The sequence below is a fragment of the Cervus canadensis genome, chromosome 6 (genome assembly GCF_019320065.1).
Source record: "Cervus canadensis isolate Bull #8, Minnesota chromosome 6, ASM1932006v1, whole genome shotgun sequence".
NCBI lineage: Eukaryota > Metazoa > Chordata > Mammalia > Artiodactyla > Cervidae > Cervus > Cervus canadensis.
This window is the reverse complement of record NC_057391.1, coordinates 55,864,252-55,885,560: the sequence shown is the minus strand read 5'-3', so window position 1 is coordinate 55,885,560 and position 21,309 is coordinate 55,864,252. Positions and strand designations below refer to the sequence as shown.

The 21,309-nt window shown below is 42.3% G+C and overlaps 2 protein-coding genes across 2 annotated transcripts in view; one reads left to right on the top strand and one right to left on the bottom strand.

The window, feature by feature from the left end:
* SLC27A2 (solute carrier family 27 member 2) overlaps positions 1-7,479 on the top strand; it is a 49,092-nt gene extending 41,613 nt beyond the window's left edge. Inside the window, exons 9-10 of the mRNA XM_043472021.1 lie at positions 5,926-6,056; positions 7,007-7,479. Of these exons, the coding sequence (XP_043327956.1) occupies positions 5,926-6,056; positions 7,007-7,183 (308 nt within the window). The 3' untranslated portion in view covers positions 7,184-7,479. The remainder of the gene's footprint in view (positions 1-5,925; positions 6,057-7,006) is intronic.
* A 7,904-nt stretch (positions 7,480-15,383) lies between these two features.
* Positions 15,384-20,514, bottom strand: LOC122443620 (histidine decarboxylase-like). The gene is made up of 4 exons (XM_043472020.1): positions 20,404-20,514; positions 20,225-20,323; positions 16,680-16,781; positions 15,384-16,546 (listed from the first exon to the last, which is right to left on the bottom strand). Exons 1-4 carry the CDS (start codon positions 20,500-20,502, stop codon positions 15,815-15,817), a joined length of 1,032 nt encoding a protein of 343 aa, XP_043327955.1. The 5' UTR covers positions 20,503-20,514; the 3' UTR covers positions 15,384-15,814.
* Positions 20,515-21,309: the final 795 nt, after the last annotated feature.

Below are 21,309 nucleotides of genomic sequence, written 5' to 3'. Positions count from 1 at the left end.
GAGGGGAGTGTGGGGTCTGATTTGGGTCCTGACTCCAACACCTGCTGGCTGTTTGACTTCAGGCAAGCCACTAAATTAGGGATAATACCAACCCTGCAGTTAAGATTGCCAAGAGAACAAATTCATTTTAATTACATAAATACTAAATATATGTTTATCAGATATGTACATGAGGGTTGTCATGAAATCATTATAATTATAGATGTCAAGAGGATTAAACCCTCCAAATCACTAAGGTACTAGGGGTAATGGTGTTTCCTAGAATTCAGTACTTGGGATTCTCATCTATATTCAGAATGGAAATCCCAAAGTCCCTTTTTCTTGAATTATGATGGTTTCACATGACATCGTGCTGTCCTTTTGTTTATTAAAGACTATTTGAGGCTTCCTCTTGCCTGTTCCTCTCCAACTCTGTGACAGTGATATGATAGGAACTGTAGCCACATCTTGGGTTAGAGTCTGACTCAAGTCCAACTTCTCATGTTGAACTTCAGGCTGGGCCCATATCCTGGTTGTCAGCTATCACACCATGTTCTCACAGACCCCACCCAAAATGTTGCATGCACTTCTAAATGCTGGATTTTTTTTAAAGTAACAATATAAAAGAATGAGTATGACAAGGTAAGAGAATATGGGAAATAGAATGAAAGGCCTAATCCATGTTCTTCAAAGTGGTGTCACCTATAAATTGGCACTTGCCATCTGCCTCTACAAGGATCACATTATGAGCTTCTATAGCTGGAGTTCAGGATAGAGATCAGGAATTAGGCAATCTGTGCTTTGGGAAAAGCTGGTGGAGCCAGTCTTCAGATAGATATTTTCAGATGATTTTATGAACCCAATTCATGCATCTCCTTTATCATAGAAAAGCACTAAAATTCTTCATGGTGACATCTGCTCCTCATGACTAGCAGTAACCTGTCAAAAAAAATATGTGCTTGATTGCATGTACTCCCCATTCACTAAAATCTCGTATATACTGATCTTCCCTGCTACCTCTTTGGAGCAGTTTCTCAGAGCCATTTGAAATGCTATCTTCCAGGCTATAGTCCTCATTTTGCCCTCCAATAAAACTTAACTCACAACCAATCCACCTGCAATGCAGGAGATCTGGGTTCAATCCCTGGGTTCAATTCTTGGAGAAGGAAATGGCAACCCACTCCAGTATTCTTGCTTGAAGAATTCCATGGACAGAGGAGCCTGGAAGGCTACAGTCCATGGGGTTTCAAGAGTCAGACATGACTGAGCAACTAAACCACCACTTACATTGTGCGTATTTTTTTTTTGGCTGACAGTGGGGTCCCTGGACCATCAACAGCATCATTGCCTAGAAGCTTGTTAAAAATGTGCTATTTCTCATTAAAAATGCCCACCCCAGACCTACTGAATCAGAATCTCTGGGCTAGGCCCCAGGAAGCTGTGTTTTAACAAGCCCTCCAGTGATTCTTAAAAACAATCAAGTCTGGTTTGAGGTGATGAATATTTTCTAGAAGTAGATACTGGTAAGAATTGCATGACATTGTAAATGCCACTGAACTGTATACTTTAAAATGGTTAAAATAATTATTCATTTTTTTACCACAATTTTTAAAAAACACTAAAGTCTGAGAAGCATGGAGGCCTAGTGGTTCTGAAAATCTAGCCAGTCTTCAGAATCATCTGGGAAACTTTTTAAGCCAGGATCTAACGAATCAGAACCTCTGGGATTTGGGACTCAATCTTTTGTGTCTTTTTAAAAATTTTTTTCCCAAGTGGGTCTAACAACCAGTAATGTTTCAGAGCCACTGATATAGAACAAAGAAGGGGAGACTAATAGGGTTTCAAATGATTGGGAGACATCAGATAGAACAAGGAGCAGGTGTGTTCATATTGCTCTGGAGAACAGAACGAAAATGGATGGATTGAAATGACCAGGGAGCAAATTTTAGCCTGAGAACTCTCCTGTAACCTGAGGGACCAGCAACAAAATGCACTGATTCCTGAGACAGACAATGTCCCACCAATGTGTAAAGAGGCTGGTTGTCCAGGAATCCTCTGAGAATTCTCACAGCAGTGAAAGATCAGGTACAAATCCTAACATCTCTCCTGTTTTCAGATTCTGTGAGTCTCAGTTCTGTTCAGTCGCTCAGTCATGTCCAACTCTTTGCGACCCGATGAACCGCAGCACGCCAGGCCTCCCTGTCCATCACCAACTCCCACAGTTTACTCAAACTCATGTCCATCGAGTCGGCGATGCCATCCAACCATCTCATCCTCTGTCATCCCCTTCTCCTCCTGCCCTAAATCTTTCCCAGCATCAGGGTCTTTTCAAATGAGTCAGCTCTGTGCATCAGGTGGCCAAAGTATTGGAGTTTCAGCTTTAACATCACTCCTTCCAATGAACACCCAGGACTGATCTCTGTTAGGATGGACTGGTTGTATCTCCTTGCAGTCCAAGGGACTCTCAGGAGTCTTCTCCAACACCACAGTTCAAAAGCATCAGTTCTTCGGCGCTCAGCCCACTTTATAGTCCAACTCTCACATCCATACATGACCTCTGGAAAAACTATAGCCTTGACTAGACAGACCTTTGTTGGCAAAGTAATGTCTCTGCTTTTTAACATGCTGTCTAGGTTGGTCATAACTTTCCTTCCAAGGAGTAAGTGTCTTTTAATTTCATGGCTGTAATCACCATCTGCAGTGATTTTGGAGCCCAGAAAAATAAAATCAGCCACTGTTTCCACTGTCTCCCCATCTATTTCCCATGAAGTGATGGGACCAGATGACATGATCTTAGTTTTCTGAATGTTGAGTTTTAAGCCAACTTTTTCACTCCCCTCTTTCACTTTCATCAAGAGGCTCTTTATTTCTTCTTCACTTTCTGCCATAAGGGTGGTGTCATCTGCGTATCTGAGGTTATTGATATTTCTCCCAGCAATCTTGATTCCAGCTTGTGCTTCATCCCAGCAGCCTTGAAATGTGGCAGGTCCATATAGAGAAAGACATAAGAATCACCGCTGGGGTGATTCTCAGTTCCAAAGGACTGAACAAGGCTTTCACAGATCTCAGCTTTGAACCAGGAGAGAACTTCCAAGTTTGGGTCTAAAATAGAGATGACACCAGAACTGCCAAACTCCTCTCTAGAACTTTATATTATCAACAGAACTTTCTGCAATGTTCTGAAAATGTTCTATATCTGCACTCTCAGTATGGCAGCCAATTGCTACCATATGGCTGTTGAGCACTTGAAATGTGGCTGGTGAAACTGAGGAACTGAATTTTTTCATTTTATTTAATTAATTTTAATAGCTACATGTGACCCGTGGCTACCATGTTGGATAGTACAGCTCTAAAGAACCCCTGGCTAGAATTGCTGCAGACAGGAGCCTTCCCCCTGGAGTTGAACTAGCCCCAACCAACCTCTGGGAATCAGGACAGAGACCTGAGATCCATCAGCCCCATTCGCCTCTCAGAAGCAAAGTGCCAGCTGACACTGAAGATTTCTGTTCCATCAGCCTCTGCCTTCATTCTAAAAGGAGCTCACTGGAGACATTCAAGATTCCTGAGACTAGTGCCTTTGACACAGCTACCAGGGGCCCCTAAAGAAAGAGGGTCCGTTGGCCTGCCTTCCTCCTTCAGATTGTTATGCCCGATGTCCGAATCCCCGAGCGGGAAGAGAGAAGGCTTCCAAGACAATGCAACTCGCAAAAAGGGAAGTTTATTACTGTCTCGAGCCAGGGCTTTCTGCCACAAACATCACAGTGGTGCAGGGTCAGAAAGCGCCGAGCTCAAGCTAGGTACACAAATTTATAAGATATGCAAAAGCGGTTAGTAGCTGGCTTAAGCGGATTGGTTACATGTTTGCAAAGTAATTCTATCGGTACAGACTTTCGCGGGCTTTTCAGCTCTCCCTTTGTTCTTACTGGGCGCATATTGATTGGCTGGCTCCAGGTTACCTGATGGGGGTAGGGAATCTTACCATTTCGGGGGAAGCTAAAACTTAGGTCCAGGCCGCCCGTCATGGTATTAACTCTGGCAGCCTCACACAGATAAGAGGCAAAGCAAATGTGGATGCATTTCCTTTCTTGTAATCTTTCCTCTTGTTTTCTTTAGAGTCGTAGGTAAACATGCAATCACCATGGGAGAGATTTCGAAAGCTGGGGCCCAAGTGACGAAGGGTGTCTTAATCTCTTCTCTGGTTACAGTTAAGTAGTTCAGAAAAGTGGACCCAGACTCCCTCTGGGTCTCCTGGATCAGGTAGAAGATGTATTTATAAGTAATTACCACTGTCCTCACAAGAAAACAATGGTAATTGTTCTGAATGCCTCTCCACTTAACGGCCCAACCTTACAGGATCTGTTTTCTCTGCGGAGTGTTCAACCTCTCAGGACTAGATGGCAGCAAGGTAGGGTAGCGGTGACACTGCTCACCCTCGATCTGCCTTCACCTTCCCATCCGTCAGCCTCTCTGAAATGCAGAGGCAAAGCTGTTAGGAACCACAATTAAATAACTAAGTCTCAGAGGTGACATTTGTACCTGGAAGCACAATAAATCTGACCTGCTAACTAAAGAACAACCTGAGCCCAGTTATCCCTGACAGGGGAACAAGAGTTTTTCATCAGAGTTCAAAAAGTTTCCTTTAGCCACTAGTTCAACCTATTGTCCATACGGTAGTTTACATCTAGGCCACCAAGAAGGATGATAGCAATAAACATAGGATCTGGAGGCAGTCTAACCCAGTTCCATTTCTGGCCCTGTCTAGTATTTGCTGCAGAAACTTGAACAAGTCTTTTTTGTTTTCAATTTATTTATTTTTTTACTTGAAGGATAACTGCTTTACAGAATTTTGCTGTTTTCTGTCAAACCTCAACATGAATCAACCATAGGTATATACATACATCCCCTCCCTTCTGAACCTCCCTCCCGCCTCCCTCCCCACCCCACCCCTCGAGGCTGATACAGAGCCCCTGGTTGAGTTTCCTGAGCCACACGGCAAGTTCCCGTTGGCTGCCTATTTTACATATGGTAATGTAAGTTTCCATGGCACTCTCTCCGTACATCTCACCCTTTCGTCCCCTCTCCCCATGTCCATAAGTCTATTCTGTACGTCTGGTTCTCCACTTCTGCCCTGTAAATAAATTCTTCAGTATTTTTTTTCTAGATTCCATATATATGTGTTAGGATATGATATTTATCTTTCTCTTTCCTTTTTTTTTTTTTTATCTTTCTCTTTCTGTCTTACGTCACTCTGTATAACAGGCTCTAGGTTCATCCACTGAACAAGTCTTTTAATGTCACTAAGCCTCAGTTTCTTCACCTGTAAAATGGAGATAACATTTGTACCCCTTCATAAGGTTGTCATGAGGTTAAATGAGATAGTACATAAAACACATTTCGTGGACTTCCCTGGTGGTGCAGTGGGTAAGAATCTGCCTGCCAAAGCAGGGGACATGGATTCAACCCCTGGTCCGGGAAGATTCCACAGGCTGTGGAGTAGCTGAGCCCATGGGCTACAACAACTGAGCCCTCGCACCATAACTGCTGAAGCCCGCATGCCTAAAGCCTGCGCTCCACAGCAAGAGAAGCCATTGCAATGAGAAGCCCATGCACCGCAACTAGAGAAAGCCCACGTGCAGCAAGGAAAACCCAACACAGCCAAAAATAATAAGTATAGCAGTGTGTACATGTCAAAAAATAAATAGATACGAAAACACACTTCGTAAAGGGCCTGGCATATACTAAAGATTCAATCAATGTATAGCTTGTTTTGTTATCATTAATTTACTTCAGAATTTAACTTCAAAATATATTTTGATATACAAATTCCAGCTATCCAAAAGAAACCCATGCCATAATGTTGTCTCAGTTCACTATCTTCTGACCTAGCAAAGCATCATAAAATAAACTAGCTACAACACACCTAATTTTTATTCACTTTAACTCTAGGTCATGAGGGTCGAATTGGCATGGCCTCAATCAAGATAAAGGCAGACCATGAATTTGATGGACGGAAACTATTTAAGCACGTGGTCGATTACCTGCCTAGTTATGCAAGGCCGCGGTTTCTAAGAATACAGGTGAGACCCCGTTGTTATCAAGTTCAGTTATCCTTTCTCTTAGAGACCCCTGCCTCTTAGCAAACAACTCTTCTTTACCATGGCAACCTTGCCAGCCAAATTTTCACTACCCTTTTCAGGAAGCTCAGTGAGGAAGCAGAAATACCAGAAGATAAAACTAGCTGAAACCAAATCCTAATCCCTTTCTCCTTAAAACAACAGACAGCTTATTCAGCAAGAACATTAGCAAATAACTCACAATGTCTGTTTGATGCGGTATAACAGACACATAAAATAGAAATGCTCTGACCTTCTTATTGTTTCCAGTTTTAAAGAATTGTTAAAAAAAAAAAAAACGCACTGAAGTCCTGCACCTGTCTACAGCCTGAAATTTAATTGGGCATCATTAGCCAGTCGGAACTCCAAAGCTAAGCTATCACTGATAGAGGGGCTGTTTTCTTTCTCAAACATTAACCCCTTAGTTTAACTCACTTTTGGACCTTGAGCGCTGTGATTCTGCAGCTGAGGATTTAAGACAAGCAGTGTTAGATTACCAGATATTGCTAAGGTTATACAATTATCTCTGTTGATATTCATGAAGCCCTGACATTTGCTTTACAATGAGACGTTGAGAGACATCAGAGTTGAAATATCCTCAAATCAACACCTATTTATTGAAGCAGAAACAAGAAACAGTGTGAAAAAGCAGATTTGTCTGTGTGTAGATGATTGCTTTCCCCACTTCACCATTAATCAGAATTTTCCAGCAATACCTGAAGCTTGCCAAGCAAGAGATGCTTCTGCTTCATATTCCACTGTCACAGCCCCTTCCTCCCCACAAATGATCTTTAAGCTTTAAGGGAAGGAAAAATACGTCCACAGAGGGCCCCCTAGTGGAGGTTCTGAAGACAGGCTACACTGGTATCACACAGAACCTGCCTCACAGCTCTCAAATGATTGATGTTTTTCAGGACACCATTGAGATCACTGGAACTTTTAAACACCGAAAAGTGACCCTCGTGGAAGAAGGCTTTAACCCTGCAGTTATCAAAGATGCCTTGTATTTCTTGGATGACAAAGCAGAAATGTATGTGCCTATGACTGAGGACATTTATAATGCAATTAGTGATAAAATTCTGAAACTCTGACTATTACCAGCAGGATAACTCAATGTATTTCCAAAAAGAAACTGAATGGATCTAGTACAGCCAACTGTTGATATAATCCAACTTTAATTTGACTGAAGATTGTATGGTGCATTTTTTTTTTTTTATGTATAGCAGTAAGGGAAGACTTTTTAAAATTACACCTGAACCTTTGTAAGTGAAATGTTTTAGATATAATTATTTTTCAATTTGCACCTACTGTTTGTATTACAAACTAAGCTTGTTAGAGGGAGGATGTTATTTTTTTTAATATACAATAAAATAGATGAACACCAAGATATGAAATGGCACTTTTTCCTGACTTGATACTAAATGCAGACCCTTCAACAAGTGATGCTGGGAAGACTGGTCAACTGCATGTGAAAGAATGAAATTAGAACACCTTCTAACACCATACACAAAAGTAAACTCAAAATGGATTAAAAACCTAATTGTAAGATCAGAAACTATAAAACTCTTAGAGGAAAACACAGGCAGAACACTCTCTGACATAAATCACAGCAAGATCCTCTATGACCCACCTCATAGAGTAATGGAAATAAAAACAAAAATTAAACAAATGGGATCTAATTAACCTTAAAAGCTTTTGCACTGCAAAGGAAACTATAAACAAAGTGAAAATACAACCCTCAAAATGAGAGAAAATAATAGCAAATGAAACAACTGACAAAGGATTAATTTCCAAAATATACAAGCAGCTCATGCAGCGCAATACTGGGAAAACAAACAATCCAATCAAAAAGTGGGCAGAAGACCGAAACAGGCATTTCTCCAAAGGAGCCATACAGATGGCTTATCAATGCATGAAAAGATGCTTAATATCACTCATTACTAGAGAAATGCAAATCAAAACTACAATGAGGTATCATCTCACACTGGTCAGAATGGCTGTCATCAAAAAGTCTACAAACAACAAATGCTGGAGAGAATGTGGAGAAAAGGGAATCTTCTTGCACTGATAAACTGATATAAATTGATACAGCCACTATGGAGAACAATATGGAGATTCCTTTAAAAAAAGGAATAAAACTACCACACGGCCCAGCAATCCCACTACTGGGCATACACCCTGAGGAAACCATAATTGAAAAAGACACATGTACCCCAGTGTTCATTGCAGCACTATTTACAACAGCTAGGACATGGAAGCAACCTGGATGTCCATCAATAGATGGATGGATAAGGAAGTTGTGGTACATATACAAAATGGAATATTACTCAGCTATAAAGAATACATTTGAGTCAATTTTAATGAGATATATGAACCCAGAGCCTATTATGCAGAGTGAAGTAAGTCAGAATGAGAAAGACAAATATCGTATATTAACACATATATATGGAATCAAGAAAGATGGTATACTGATGATCCTACTTGAAGGGCAGTAAAGGAGATAAGGACATAAAGAACAGACATCTGGATATAATGTGGGAAGGAGAGGATGGGATGATTTGAGAAAATAGCATTGAAATACATACATTGCCAGAAATAAAAGAGATAGTCCGTGGCAGTTTGCTATATGACGCAGGGAAGCCAAAATTGGTGCTCTGTGACAACCTAGAGGGGTGGGATGGGGTAGGAGATGGGAGGGGGTTCAGGAGAGAGGGAACATATGTATACCTATGGCTGTTTCATGTTGATGTATGGCAGAAACCATCACAATATTGTAAAGTCATTATCCTCTAATAAAAAAAAATCTTAAAAGAAAGAATACAAGACTGAAAAATAAATGCAAACCCTGAAACTGACAGCCTAATTGGTCATTTTTCACAGGTATCCTACTTATAATGCTAATGGTATTTTAAGTAAAGGAGGATAAGGAGGTGGGAGGTGAGGGGGCAGGTCCCCAGTGAACAACCCAATGGAAGTCCAGATCTACTGGAAGGTCAACCCTATTCTCCAAGAGCATCCTGGCCACTGTCTACAGAATTATTCACCAAGTGATAAAGCCACCTTTAGTCTCAGAAGAGGCTTAAATCTAGAGTATCAGAGTTCTATACCTAAAAAGGTGTTCAGCAAACTTTTCAGCTATAGCAAGGGTTGCAAACTCAAGTGTCTTCAGGATTTGTTTTGGTAATGTGAATGAGGAGAGAGGTCACAAATGAACATGGAAAACTTGGGGACAGCCACGGAACAGCTTCAGTCAGCTGATTATTGTCATGGGGCTATACAGCCCAGGTACTTGGGGATGGCCTAAGGAAAACTCCGTATGCCACTGCATCTATGTGAATTTTGCCAATAATGTAGAATGATGGTGGCTTGTGGGAATTTTTGCAAAATACTAGGTACCTCTGCCTTTGCTTTATTGATCTCCTTGTGAAAATTTTAACCCAGGTGATGGGAGATCGCCAAGCTTTTGACAATATAACATTGTGCAATTGTGTTATTTGGAATCTTGTTAAAGTGACTCATGTTGTAAGTAGTGATTATGTTAAAGCAGTCCTGTCATTCTGCCTCACATGGGACCTTTTTTCAGGTGAGAGGTCAGCACTTACACCACGGCCATTAGAGTTCCAGGAACCAAAACCTGCTGGGGCCTGACCACCTTTGACCCACATCTTAAGACTTCCCAAGAAACTCAGATGACCTCCTCAGTCTCCCACTTCCCCAAACCTCTGAGATTCAAGTCAGGAACCACAGCTCTGTTGGGATGAACAGAGGCACCACCACAATACCCTCAATACCTGGGTTTGCATTTGTGTAAACAAAATTAAGCAACCCATCCTGTGACAAGTAATCAATTTTAAAGACTGATTTTTCTCTTTTAAAAGGGTCAAAAATTGTGTACGTAGAATTGTCCGTATAAATCACCTTCTTGATTTGAAAGCACAAATGGATATTTTTTTAATACACTGATACCCATGTAAATGCTTCCCTGGTGGCTCAGTGGGAAAAGAATCTGCCTGCCAATGCAGGAGACCCGGGTTCAATCTCTGGGTCAGGAAGATCCCCTGGAGGAGGAAATGGCAACCAAGTTCAGTTTTCTTGCCTGGAAAATCCCATGGACAGAGGCACCTGGTAGGCTAGTCCATGGGGTTGCAGAGTCGGATTGAGGGACTAAATAGTAACAACCACCACCACCCATGTAAATCATTCAACAGGTCTCTGATTTCAAGTGCACTGGTTGGAGACATATAATGAGTGCATAGATAGGCTGCTACAGGCACCAAAATAATTTGGGGGTAAAACTAGTGAATGTCAGCATCTGAAATGGAAACTAAGAAGAATCAGTATAAAAACACAGTGACCCTCCCTAAGCGATGATCTGTTACACGTGTTACTCATTTGTACACCAGCTCCACAAGCATTTAGTGGGTCCCTGCTAAGGACCAACAGATAAGCTCGGCACAGTGTGATAGAGTTTTCCAAGCTGCTGTTTAAGAAGTCAGGTCAGACCTTCAAGGAAAGCTGACTGGGAAGACCCCTAGAAGGAAGGCCAGAGTCTTCTCCAAGTGTTTTAACTTTTTGAAAATAATTATTTTGTCATTACAGTTGGTGGGTCTGCATGAAGACTGTAAAGAGACAGCTAAGAGGAAAGATGTCAGTCAGGATCACTGCAGCCCCGTGCAGGGGGAAGTTGGATGCCTGGCCGACACAGGTTTTCTAGTCAGCATGGGTACCTTCTCCCCAGAGTGCACAGAGTACCATGTTGTCATGTGGATATACAGCTGATGGTGCATTCAACTATGATGGTCAATTTCCTTTTGCACAGATGTCATACATCTATGAAGCTGTAAGCTCCATGAGAGTAGAGAGTTCATCTATTTTGTTCATCATTATATATCTAGTGCCTTATACATGGAAGGCAATAATTATTTGTTTTTTTTAATCAGGCAACCCTGATAAATATCTGGTTCCACATGCAAGCTTTTATATAAATATATATATATATATATATATACATATATATATATATAGGGAGTGGGGAGGTGTGTTGGAGGCAGAGAGGATGAGCTAAATAGATGATCTGAGTCTTCTAGTTCAGGTACAGCAGTGAGTCTCAAACTTGAACACTGAGAATCACCTTCACCAAAAAGTTTTGGTAGGACACAGACTGGGACTTCCCTGGTGGTCCAGTGATTAATAATCCGCCTTGCAATGCAGGGAACACCACTTTGATCCCTGGTCCAGAAAGATCCCACATGCTGTGGGACAACTAAGCCTGTGTGCCAGAACTATTGAGCCTGTGCTCTGGAGCCCGCAAGCCGCAACTACTTTTAGCCCACATGCAGCAACTACTGAAGTCCGCACGCCTAGAACCCGTGCTCTGCAACAAGAGAAGCCACTGCAATGAGGAGCCAATGCACCGCAACTAGAGTATCCCCACTCGCCACAACTAGAGAAAGCCTGCGTAGCAAGGAAGACCCATCCCTGCCAATAATAGATATATAAATATATATTTTTAAAAAGAAACAGACTGCTGGGACCCATTCTCCAGAGTTGAAACTGGAACTGGAATTTGCAGTTCTAACAAATTCCCAAGTGATGCTGATGCTGCTTTTTGATCAGGGGCTGCATTTTGAGAACCACTGACACAGAAAAAAAAGCCTCCTGAATTACACATCATGTGTGCTTAGTGTAATTCAGTTCTTCAGGTGTGGATTATCTTTCATTAACTGAAGCTCAGATCTTATATTTGGAGTGACTCAAAGTACAGGTGTCAGGGAAGGTCCAGCATAAAGCAGCACTCATCATCTTTAGCCTTCAATTGTTCTTGAAAATTCATGTTGACAGTGTCTATTTACTAGATACACGTATTATTTGCTACAGCAAAACCGAAAGCAATCCTAGAGCGTGTCTAGTCAAACCTCTTTGTTTAATTAAAAAAAAACAACAACAACAAAAGCCTGGGGAGGTGATATATAGGCAGCTCATTAGCATCATTAAGCTCCCACCCAGCACCTGCAGAAGAGACCAGCTCTTTATAGACCAGAACGTATTCCCAGATCAGCAGCATCAGTATCAGCTGAGAACTTGTCAGACATGCAAATTATCAGGCCCCTCAGACCTACTGAATCAGAACCACTGGGGAGAGGCCCAGCCATCTACATTTTAACAAGCCCTGCTGGTGACTCTGCAGCAGGCTCAACCACTGGCTTGGAGCAGGGCTTCTCAAGCTTCAAGTTGCACAAGAAGTACATGGGGATGCCAGTGCTTCTGGTGCACATGCCCCTCTTGGAACAGCAAGCGACTCTAGAACACTGCTGCTTTTTAGAATCACTGGAGAACTGTTAAAAAATCCAAAGCCTTGGGCCCATCTGATACCAATTAGATCAAGATTTCTGGGAATGAGCACCAGGTATCAGTACTTTTTTTTTTTTTTAAAGACTCCCAGGTGGAGAAGGAAATGGCAACCCACTCCAGTATTCTTGCCCAGAGAATCCCATGGACAGAGGAGCCTGGTGGGCTACAGTCCGTGAGATTGTGAAGAGTCAGGCACAATTGAACAACAAACACACACACACACACACACATGCGCATGCACGATTGAGCAACACACACATACACACACTGTTCCCAGAGATTCCAGCTTGGCCTGAGGACGAGCCGTCCTGTGCAAAACAGAACCAGGCACCCCTCACCCCCATCCAGAGGATCCTTAAGCAGCCAAGGTCAACCTAAGCGTTTCACTTTGCTTTCAAGCTTACAATAGCCTCTGGATCCTGGAGCAAACCATTTCACCAGTTCAACCTCAGCATCAAATCAGGTACAATGGACTTGATGCAGTGTTTTTCTCATATCAAGTTCAAACCTCTGGAAATAGACTTTGGTTGCTAAAAGATAATCACAATTACACCATTGTCATTAATTTGAGAAAAGATGAAATTATTTATATGTATTTAGTCTTAATAAAAAGATAAAAGAGGGTAAAGAATCCATTATGTATTTGAAAAATAAAATACTTTTTCTAGTAATGTGCTCTATGTGGTTTTTATACACTCAGTTGTTCAATAAAATGAGCTGAGAAAAATCAAAAAAAAAAAAAAGACTCCCAGGTGATTCCAGTATGGGCAAAGTTCAGGGACCACCAATTGAGAACAAGGGTAATACGCAAGTATAAACTCTTGACAAAGATTCTTACCCTGACCAAAACTCTACCTAGGCTCCTCCAAGTCCTCTTCTCAACTGGGCCACAACCTTGGCTTATAAAGACTTGAACAAAATAGCAGCAGAGTTTCTAAGAATTCAAGGCCACACCCCTCGGATGATCCTACACCCCGTTAAAGTGCCTGCCTGAGAAACCCAAGGCTGCCGAAGTATTTACCACTTATTCCAGCCAACACTTGAAGATAGGGTCCCTATCTCCCAACCTCTGTGGAAGGGTAGGGGCCTCACTTCGATAAGCACCAGTTAGCAAACCCAGGTGGGCTTTCCATGGACCAAACCCCTCTCCTGTTTTTGGTAATTTTTCACTTCCCTAACCCTACTGAGCCCCTGCAGGCGTCCTCCCTCTAAAGTGTCCAGTGACCTCTGTACAAGTATAGTTAAGCCTAGTTCACACTGAACTCATTTTTCTATAACAAATAGTTATTACTGATTGAAAATCTGTTCTTACCAGGACTTCCCTGGTGGTCCAGTGGTTAAAAATCCGCCTTCCAAAGCAGAGGATCCAGGTTCCATCCCTGGTCAGGGAACTAGATCCCACCCACATGCCACAGGGCAATTAAGTCTGCGCATGGCAACTAGAGAGAAGCTCTTGCACACAACAAAGACCCAGCAGCCAAAATAAAAGCAAAAAATGTATCCTTACCATTTTAATTAGCAGCCACTTTATCTTTAACAGTGTTAATATAACCAATTTCAGAACTACTCCCTACAAAAGTACCATCTGAAATGGAAAGAACTCACCATGGGTAAGCTGCTTGGGAACAAAACTTTTATTTGACTACAGGGTCCAGAAAAAAAAAAAACGAAAATGCACAAGTTCCAAACCTAGAGAGGGAACATTTTTCTGTAATGAAGAATTAGAGAGGTCTGATGGATAGTCAGATTCTGATCAAGGACAACCTTGAACAGTATGGTCTGGTGGGAATAGCATGAAGATAAGGAGGCCTGGGCTTGCCCATTTATAAGTTGTGTGACCTAGCATCTCTATTTCCTCATTTATAAACTGTAAGTCACAGTGTCTGGCTCAAACTGTCTGCATTTTTCCTACCAAGGGCTTCTCCAAACTTGTTCTTACATTAAAGTCAGATCTTTAGCATACTAAAAATCTGTAAGTACATTCATTTAGGCTCCAGCACATGCCCTGGTTAATAAATCAATATTTTAGTGGTCAGAAAAAGAAACCATAAACAAAAAAATGACAACATACAAACTAGGAGAAAATATTTGCAAATAATGCGACTGACAAGAGCTCAATTTCCAAAATATACAGACAGCTGATACAACTCAATAACGAAAAACAAACAACCCAACCTATATAGACATTTCTCCAAAGAAGACATACAGCCAGCCAACAGGTACATGAAAAGATGCTCAACATCACTAATTATTAGAGAAATGCAAATCAAAACTACAGTAAGCTACCACCCACACTGGTCAAAATGGCATCATTAAAAAGTCCACAAACAATAACTGCTGGAGAGGGTATGGAGAAAAAGGAACACTCCTACATGTTGATGGTAATGTAAATTGGTGCATAAAAAGCAGTATGGAGGTTCCTCAAAAAACTAGAGTTGCCATATGACCCAGCAATCCCACTCCCAGGCATATCTTTGGATAAAACTATAATTCAAAAAGATACATACAACTCAATGTTCACAGCAGCACTATTTACAATAGCCAAGAAATAGAAACAATCTAAATGTCCACCAAAAGATGAATGGATAAAGATACAGTGTGTGTGTGTATATATATACACAACAGAATACTACTCAGCCACAAAAAAGAATGAAATACTGTCATTTGCAGCAACATGGATGCAACTAGACATTATCATACTAAATGAAGTAAATCAGAAATAGAAAGACAAATACCATATGATATCACTTATATGTGGAATCTAAAGTATGGCACAAATGAATTTATCTACACAACAAAAACAGATTCACAGACATAGAGAACAGACTTGTGGTTGTCAAGATGGGAGTAGGGGTGGGGGGATGGATTAAGAATCTGGAATTAGCAGATACAAACTATTATATCCAGAATGGATAAATAAAAAAATCCTTCCCTGTCCTACTACATAGCACAGGGAACTATATTCAAAACCCTGTAATAAACCATAATGGAGAAAGAAAAACAAGTATTTCAGTGGTCAATTGAGTGACACAGAATAATTTTTTTCAGAGACAAGCACAATTTATTTCCACATTATGTTTCATGAGACTTCAAAGTCTCAGTGTCAGAAGCTAAACCACAGAAGCTGCCCATCAATGCCCCACCCTAGACCCTTTCTCTCTGACCAGCCTGCTGGAGTCTTCTGGACCATGCTGGCTTAAATTCTCTATTTGAATCCTATCATAGGTCATGAACCTCTATGAGGTTCATGAGAAATCACTGGCTTTTTCCCAAGAAAAATGCACATACATATAAGCACATAAATTCAGAATCAAGTTTAAGAGGTTAGACTCCTTGAAACACATTTATGGACCCAGGCGGAACCCCCTGGTCTAAACCATTGCCTGCAGAGGGCAGCAGGGCAGCTGTAGCCCACACTGAGAGCTGCATTCAGGAAAGTTGGGGACACTGTAGAATTTGATTAGTTTTTTGAAGGCACTCTTCTTCAGCAGCATCATCTCTTCCGGGAACCTAGAAAAGATTCTGACCCGGGAGGAGCCGCCATTCTTCACAGAGCCTTCTGTGGTCAGTTGCTTTTGAGCACTCACAGGCACGCTATTGCAACTGAGGGAACGTACTGCCTTCTTCTTGTTCTGCACAGACAAATAACTGAACAGAAAGGACAGCTTGTGCTCGGTGACGTCTGGAGCCTCTTCAGAGAAGCAGTCATCCGGTGGGTGCTGCAGAGTTTCAAGATGGCGGCTCACAGGACTGGCTCCCACACGCGGAGGCTGCTTGACGATCTTGCTGAAATGGGCTGGGTCATCGCCTGCCCCGTTGACAGGGGGAAAGGACATCTCCTTGGCCAAGGCTTTGGGGCCCCTGGTTTGGAGGATGAGGTTCGCCCCCTGAGGGCTGGGTTGGGAAGTACAATGCTGACTCAGGATGAGAGTGGCAGCATCCTGAATGAGATTCCAGTCTCTCAGGATGTCATCCCTGGTGGTGAACTGGGATGTCACAGTGAAACGGATGATCAATTTGTCCTGGATAGTGGCTGGAATGAGGAAGAGACGGCCGGCTTCAGCTATTTCCTTTAACAAGCTTTCTGTGAGGCAGTTAGGACCCTGTTTGAAGGATAAAGACAAGAGCATACCACATTATTCCCAGTAAGCATCCCCAGAAGCCCAGTATTTACATTTCCAAGAGGCTGAAAGTCACCAAATAACACCCTCCACCTGAGACCGAAGATGGCATTACCTTCAGACGAAAAACCACCAGGCCAAGGTGCCTCTTGGCAGGAATTTCAAAGAAAGGGTCATTTCTGACCAGAGATTCAAAATACTTAGCCATTTCCGTGCCCTAGAATTGTGAACATCAAGAGAACTGAGATTATTAACAGGAAGAGAAGACTGTGCATAAACCTCACCCTGGGAAACAGGTTTAAAGCTATCACACCTTTGAACCATAGAGACCTAAATGACTTCTGCCTGAAATTTCTTCTCCATTTGATTTTGCTCCAAGCTGTAAAACCTCCAGTGGCTCTGTATTTCTTGTCACATTAGCTCCACTTTGAAAACTCATGTCTCAAGGCCCTCTTTCAACCCACCCCCAGAAAGAGAAGGCTTGAGGGATCCTAGTTTCCCAACCAAGGTTTGAACCCGGGCCCTCAGCAGTGAAAGCACAGTGCTAACCATGGACCACCAAGGAATTCCCAGAAGGCACTTGCTTTGCCATCAAGGCAATGGCCCTTCCAGACTGGCCAAGGGGGCTGGCAAGGGCCCACACCCAGCCCACATTCTACAGTCCCAGCCAGGTGCCTCTTGCAGGGTGCACATGCTCAGAGGAAGCAACATTTGTTTCTCCTGCACATAAAGGCACAATGTGGGCTGCTGACAGCCCTGCCCCCGTATCCTAAGTCTCCACCTTCCCCTAACCTCTGGAACATTTTCACCTCAAATGCCCTTTATCCTCTTTTTTTCTGATATTCCACAAAGAATATATTTTTACCTATTATCCTCATGGAGAAGGCTTTAAACCTGTTTAATGGGTACACAGTTTCTGCTGGGGATGAAGGAAAAGTTCTGGAAATAGTAATGACAGTTGCACACTTTGTGAGTGTACTTAATGTCACTGAATTGTGCACATAAAAATGGTTAGAGTTGTCTCTGCTCAATGTTATATGGAAGCCTGGATGAGAGGGGAGTTTGGGGGAGAATGCATACATGTATACATATGACTGAGTCCCTTTGCTATTCACCTGAAACTATTACACCATCATTAATTGGCTCTACCCTAATACAAAATAAGTTTTTTCAAAAAAAGAAAGAAAAAAAATTTTTTTAAGATTAAAGTTTAAGGAATCATGTTATCTATATTTTACCACAATAAAATAATTTTAAAGCTTTGTACCATATTGATCTTTCACTGAAGTTATCATTTTTAATTTCCTATTTTTTTCTTAGAATTATTAACTAAATAAGGCTAAAACTTGCCCTTTATTTTTTTTTTTGCCCTTTCTTTCATTTTTAAAAATTTCCCTACTTAACCAGAAGGATCTTAATAAACTATTTGCTAAGTAATTGCTACTACCTGACTCTCACACTGGCTTCTCTATTTCAAGAGAAGTCAAAAGTATTTAGCCAACAATCCTTTTGATTTGCTACATACCTGATCCAGAACCACTTTCTCTCTCCAAGGCATGGTCTGTTTAAAATTATCTCCAATCTCTGCCTAAGCACTTTTCATTTTCAAGTCCTAAAACTCTCTCTCAGGGGAAGCACTCCACTAAGTGTTTTCTAACTGTTTTATCTTTTGCAATTTACTTTCTAATTCTGTCATCATTTCCCCCTGTACCTCCTTCCCTCCAAACCCATTTCCTTCTTGCCCTACCAATTTGAGAACTTTCTGTGTAAATTTTTCTTAAATCTACATGAGTAAGACCTCTCGGGTACAAATCTAGAGATGACGGCAGGTGGAATAGTGAGGGAAGCTCCTGGGAGAAGCGGAAGTTAATCTCCTTCCATCATTTGGAGAGGAGGGGGTGGTTCAGGAGGGTGACACACAGGTGAAGGTGCAGAGGCACGCTGAGGATGGAGCTGGAATGGGCCAGGGACAAGCCTGAGCTTAGAGGCTGATAACCAGGTCCTTGAAAGCCAGGCTCCAGAGTCTGGCCCTAGAGCAGGAAAAAGGGAGCTGATGGGAATCGGGGACTTTGAGTTGGAAAGAGGCAGCATGAGGGGAGTGGGCCAGCACCTGCAGGTCAACATCCAGTCCTAAGTTGGAAGCAAAAGCATTTTCCTGACAACTTGTAGCCTCCACCACCTCATCCCCTAGCAACTACATTTCAGTCTTGAGTCTGAAGATCAATCTAGAGAGAGCAAAAGTGCTTCATGTCCCTCAATAGGCTGGGTGACAGCGGCTCATTGATCAGCACCCAGTAAACCAACACCTTGATATTAATAACAAATGTAAAATTACCAACAGTAAGCCAGTCATCCTTAGTGATTCAGCCATTTCATTTGGCTTTGTGTTTGTTAAAGGAGGAAGGAATTCCCTAGAGGAAAGGTGGACAGGAAAAGACACACAGAAGATCAAAGGATGACATTTTTGGATTAAGCCTGCTGCTTTTATTCAACAACCTTGTCTTTCTCATGGGCACTTGTAAAAATGAGAGGAAAACACTGCTGACAAAAATTCTTAGTTAAGTTCCACCCCTTCCAGGAAGAATATGACAGAACCTTAGCCATTTTGTCTAGTGCTGCTTGACAAAAATCTCAGACATAACACAGACTGCGCCCACCTGCCTCAGTTTCCTACCTGTGAAGTGCCCCTACAGAGGTGTCACAGTGAGACTGTCATTGCGAAATTTACCGACAAGGTTTAAATGTGGTCTGAACAAATTTAAACTTTTATTTTTAAGTAGTTATAAATTCACAGGTACTTGTAAGAAATCATAGAGAGACCACATGCTCTCTTACTCATTTTATTACAATGATGATAGCCTGCAAATTTATACTATAGTATCATCACCAGCATATTGACATGGACACAATCTATGAATTTTATAGATTGGGAGTTACCAATACTCACCTGTGTGTGTGCTTGCGTGTATTTTGTTCAGTGCAATTTTATCACATGTGCAGGTTTAATACATATGAAGGTTTACAAACAAACAAACAAAAACAAGAATGACAGAGGGACTGTACCTATCTCAGTCACCTCTGGGTCTCTTTCCTAACCCAATAATTTTTTTGTTGAATTGAGTTGAAATAAATTGTACCAAATACACCTTCAGTAAATACCTATTGACATAATGCAGGGAAGTTTGTTCCAGACTTTGTCAGTCTACATGTATAAGCCAGGAGAGCCAGGTTTCTGGCATAACCATGAGAGTGACTAACATTTCCAGACAGCTATAACGATCCAAGTAATTATTTAAAACACAGGCTCCTACCCTGGGGACATGCCGCCTTTTGATTTACTCTCTCTTTCTTTCTCTGCAAACCAGGCTCTCGGGCCATGCCTCCCTGGTGCTCGATAGTAGCAGAAGGGATGGTGAGACACTCAGGTGGGCAGGACAGACACCACCCAGCCCTTGGTGTCACGTTCTGCTCAGTGATCCTCTAGCTAACAAACAGATGGCCACCCTGAATAATCAAGTCCCAGGAGTTCAGGAACAGGCCCAGACATCTGAGTCATACATCACAAGTCCCTAGGGCAGGTCTGCAAAGCAGAAACCAGCCTTCCTCCCCACTAGGCTACAAAGAGAGCCCAGGCTCCGCCCACATCTGCCCACTACATACATGTCTGACATGCGCTTGAAGATTCTTCACCCCAAAGGACCGGATCACGAACCAGAGTTTAATAGAGCGAAAGCGCCGGCTCAAGGGGATCTGCCAGTGCTAGAACAAAGGAACACAGTGCACAGTGGTTAAAGACAGGGACCCCTGCTCCTCCCACACACACCCCCGGGCTTCATCACCTGTTGCCCACACAGCCCTCCAGGGATGCACGCTGTCACCATGACTCCCGAGCCTGTTGGTAAGAAGCCAGGCAATTTACCCGGAGGCCGCTTCATCATGTGACCAAACCCTAGTGAAGTTGGCCCTAAGAGCAGCACAGGTGGACACCAAGTCCATGACCCTGAACCAAGGAGAAGACATTTTGCTTTAAATGCTACTTTAAACGTTTCATCCCAGGCTGAAATTCAAGATAGGGTGAAATACAACTTTCTCTAAAAATAACCTAAGTTACTTGAATTGCAGAAAATAAAGTTTTGTTTCTATTACAAAAATGTAAAGTATGGGGGTCAAGAGCTCAGATGCTTGAGTCTTGAAAACCTGGGTTTCTCCTCCAGCTCTGCCTCTTGCTACCTGTGCCCTTGGGCACTGCTGCCTCACTGGCTCCTCGTGAGACAAGAATGAGCAGCACCTCCAGTGAAGTGGCGTGAAGAGAACCATGGTGAAGAGCTTCACAGGAAACTGTCAGTAGGTGTTGGCTATTTAGATGATAAAATGTGAGCCACCAGTCACAGCTGCATTTCTGCCTAGAACCAAGATGATGGTTATTTAATATTACTGTCCTGTCCTGATCTTCCCTGTGACATCCCCATGTCTTCAGGAGGCAGCATTCCAGTCCTCGGATCTCAAATAAACAAGCACATCTCGGCCTCTGTTAGACTCAAACTGACCCTTTGCTCCTGGTGACCAAGTCCAACAGAGCTTAAAGTTCAAGGTTGCGGGCACCAAAGAGCTGAAAACATTCAAACCAATTCCACACCGATCTCTAGGGTCTGAAAACAGAGCAAAGGGTTTGGAAAATATTTGCAATTGTCCTGATGAGTACTGTGAGTTCAAATGACCTCCTCCTCAAGTGTCAGAAAGCTCTG

Excerpts from the sequence above, each read along its gene's own strand:
- LOC122443620 (XM_043472020.1), bottom strand. The coding sequence starts at position 20,502 with ATGATGAAGCGGCCTCCGGGTAAATTGCCTGGCTTCTTACCAACAGGC. Across the intron at positions 20,324-20,403 it reads GAGGGCTGTGTGGGCAACAG|CACTGGCAGATCCCCTTGAG; the intron begins GTGATGAAGCCC and ends CCTTTGTTCTAG. Across the intron at positions 16,547-16,679 it reads TGGTGGTTTTTCGTCTGAAG|GGTCCTAACTGCCTCACAGA; the intron begins GTAATGCCATCT and ends TCCTTCAAACAG.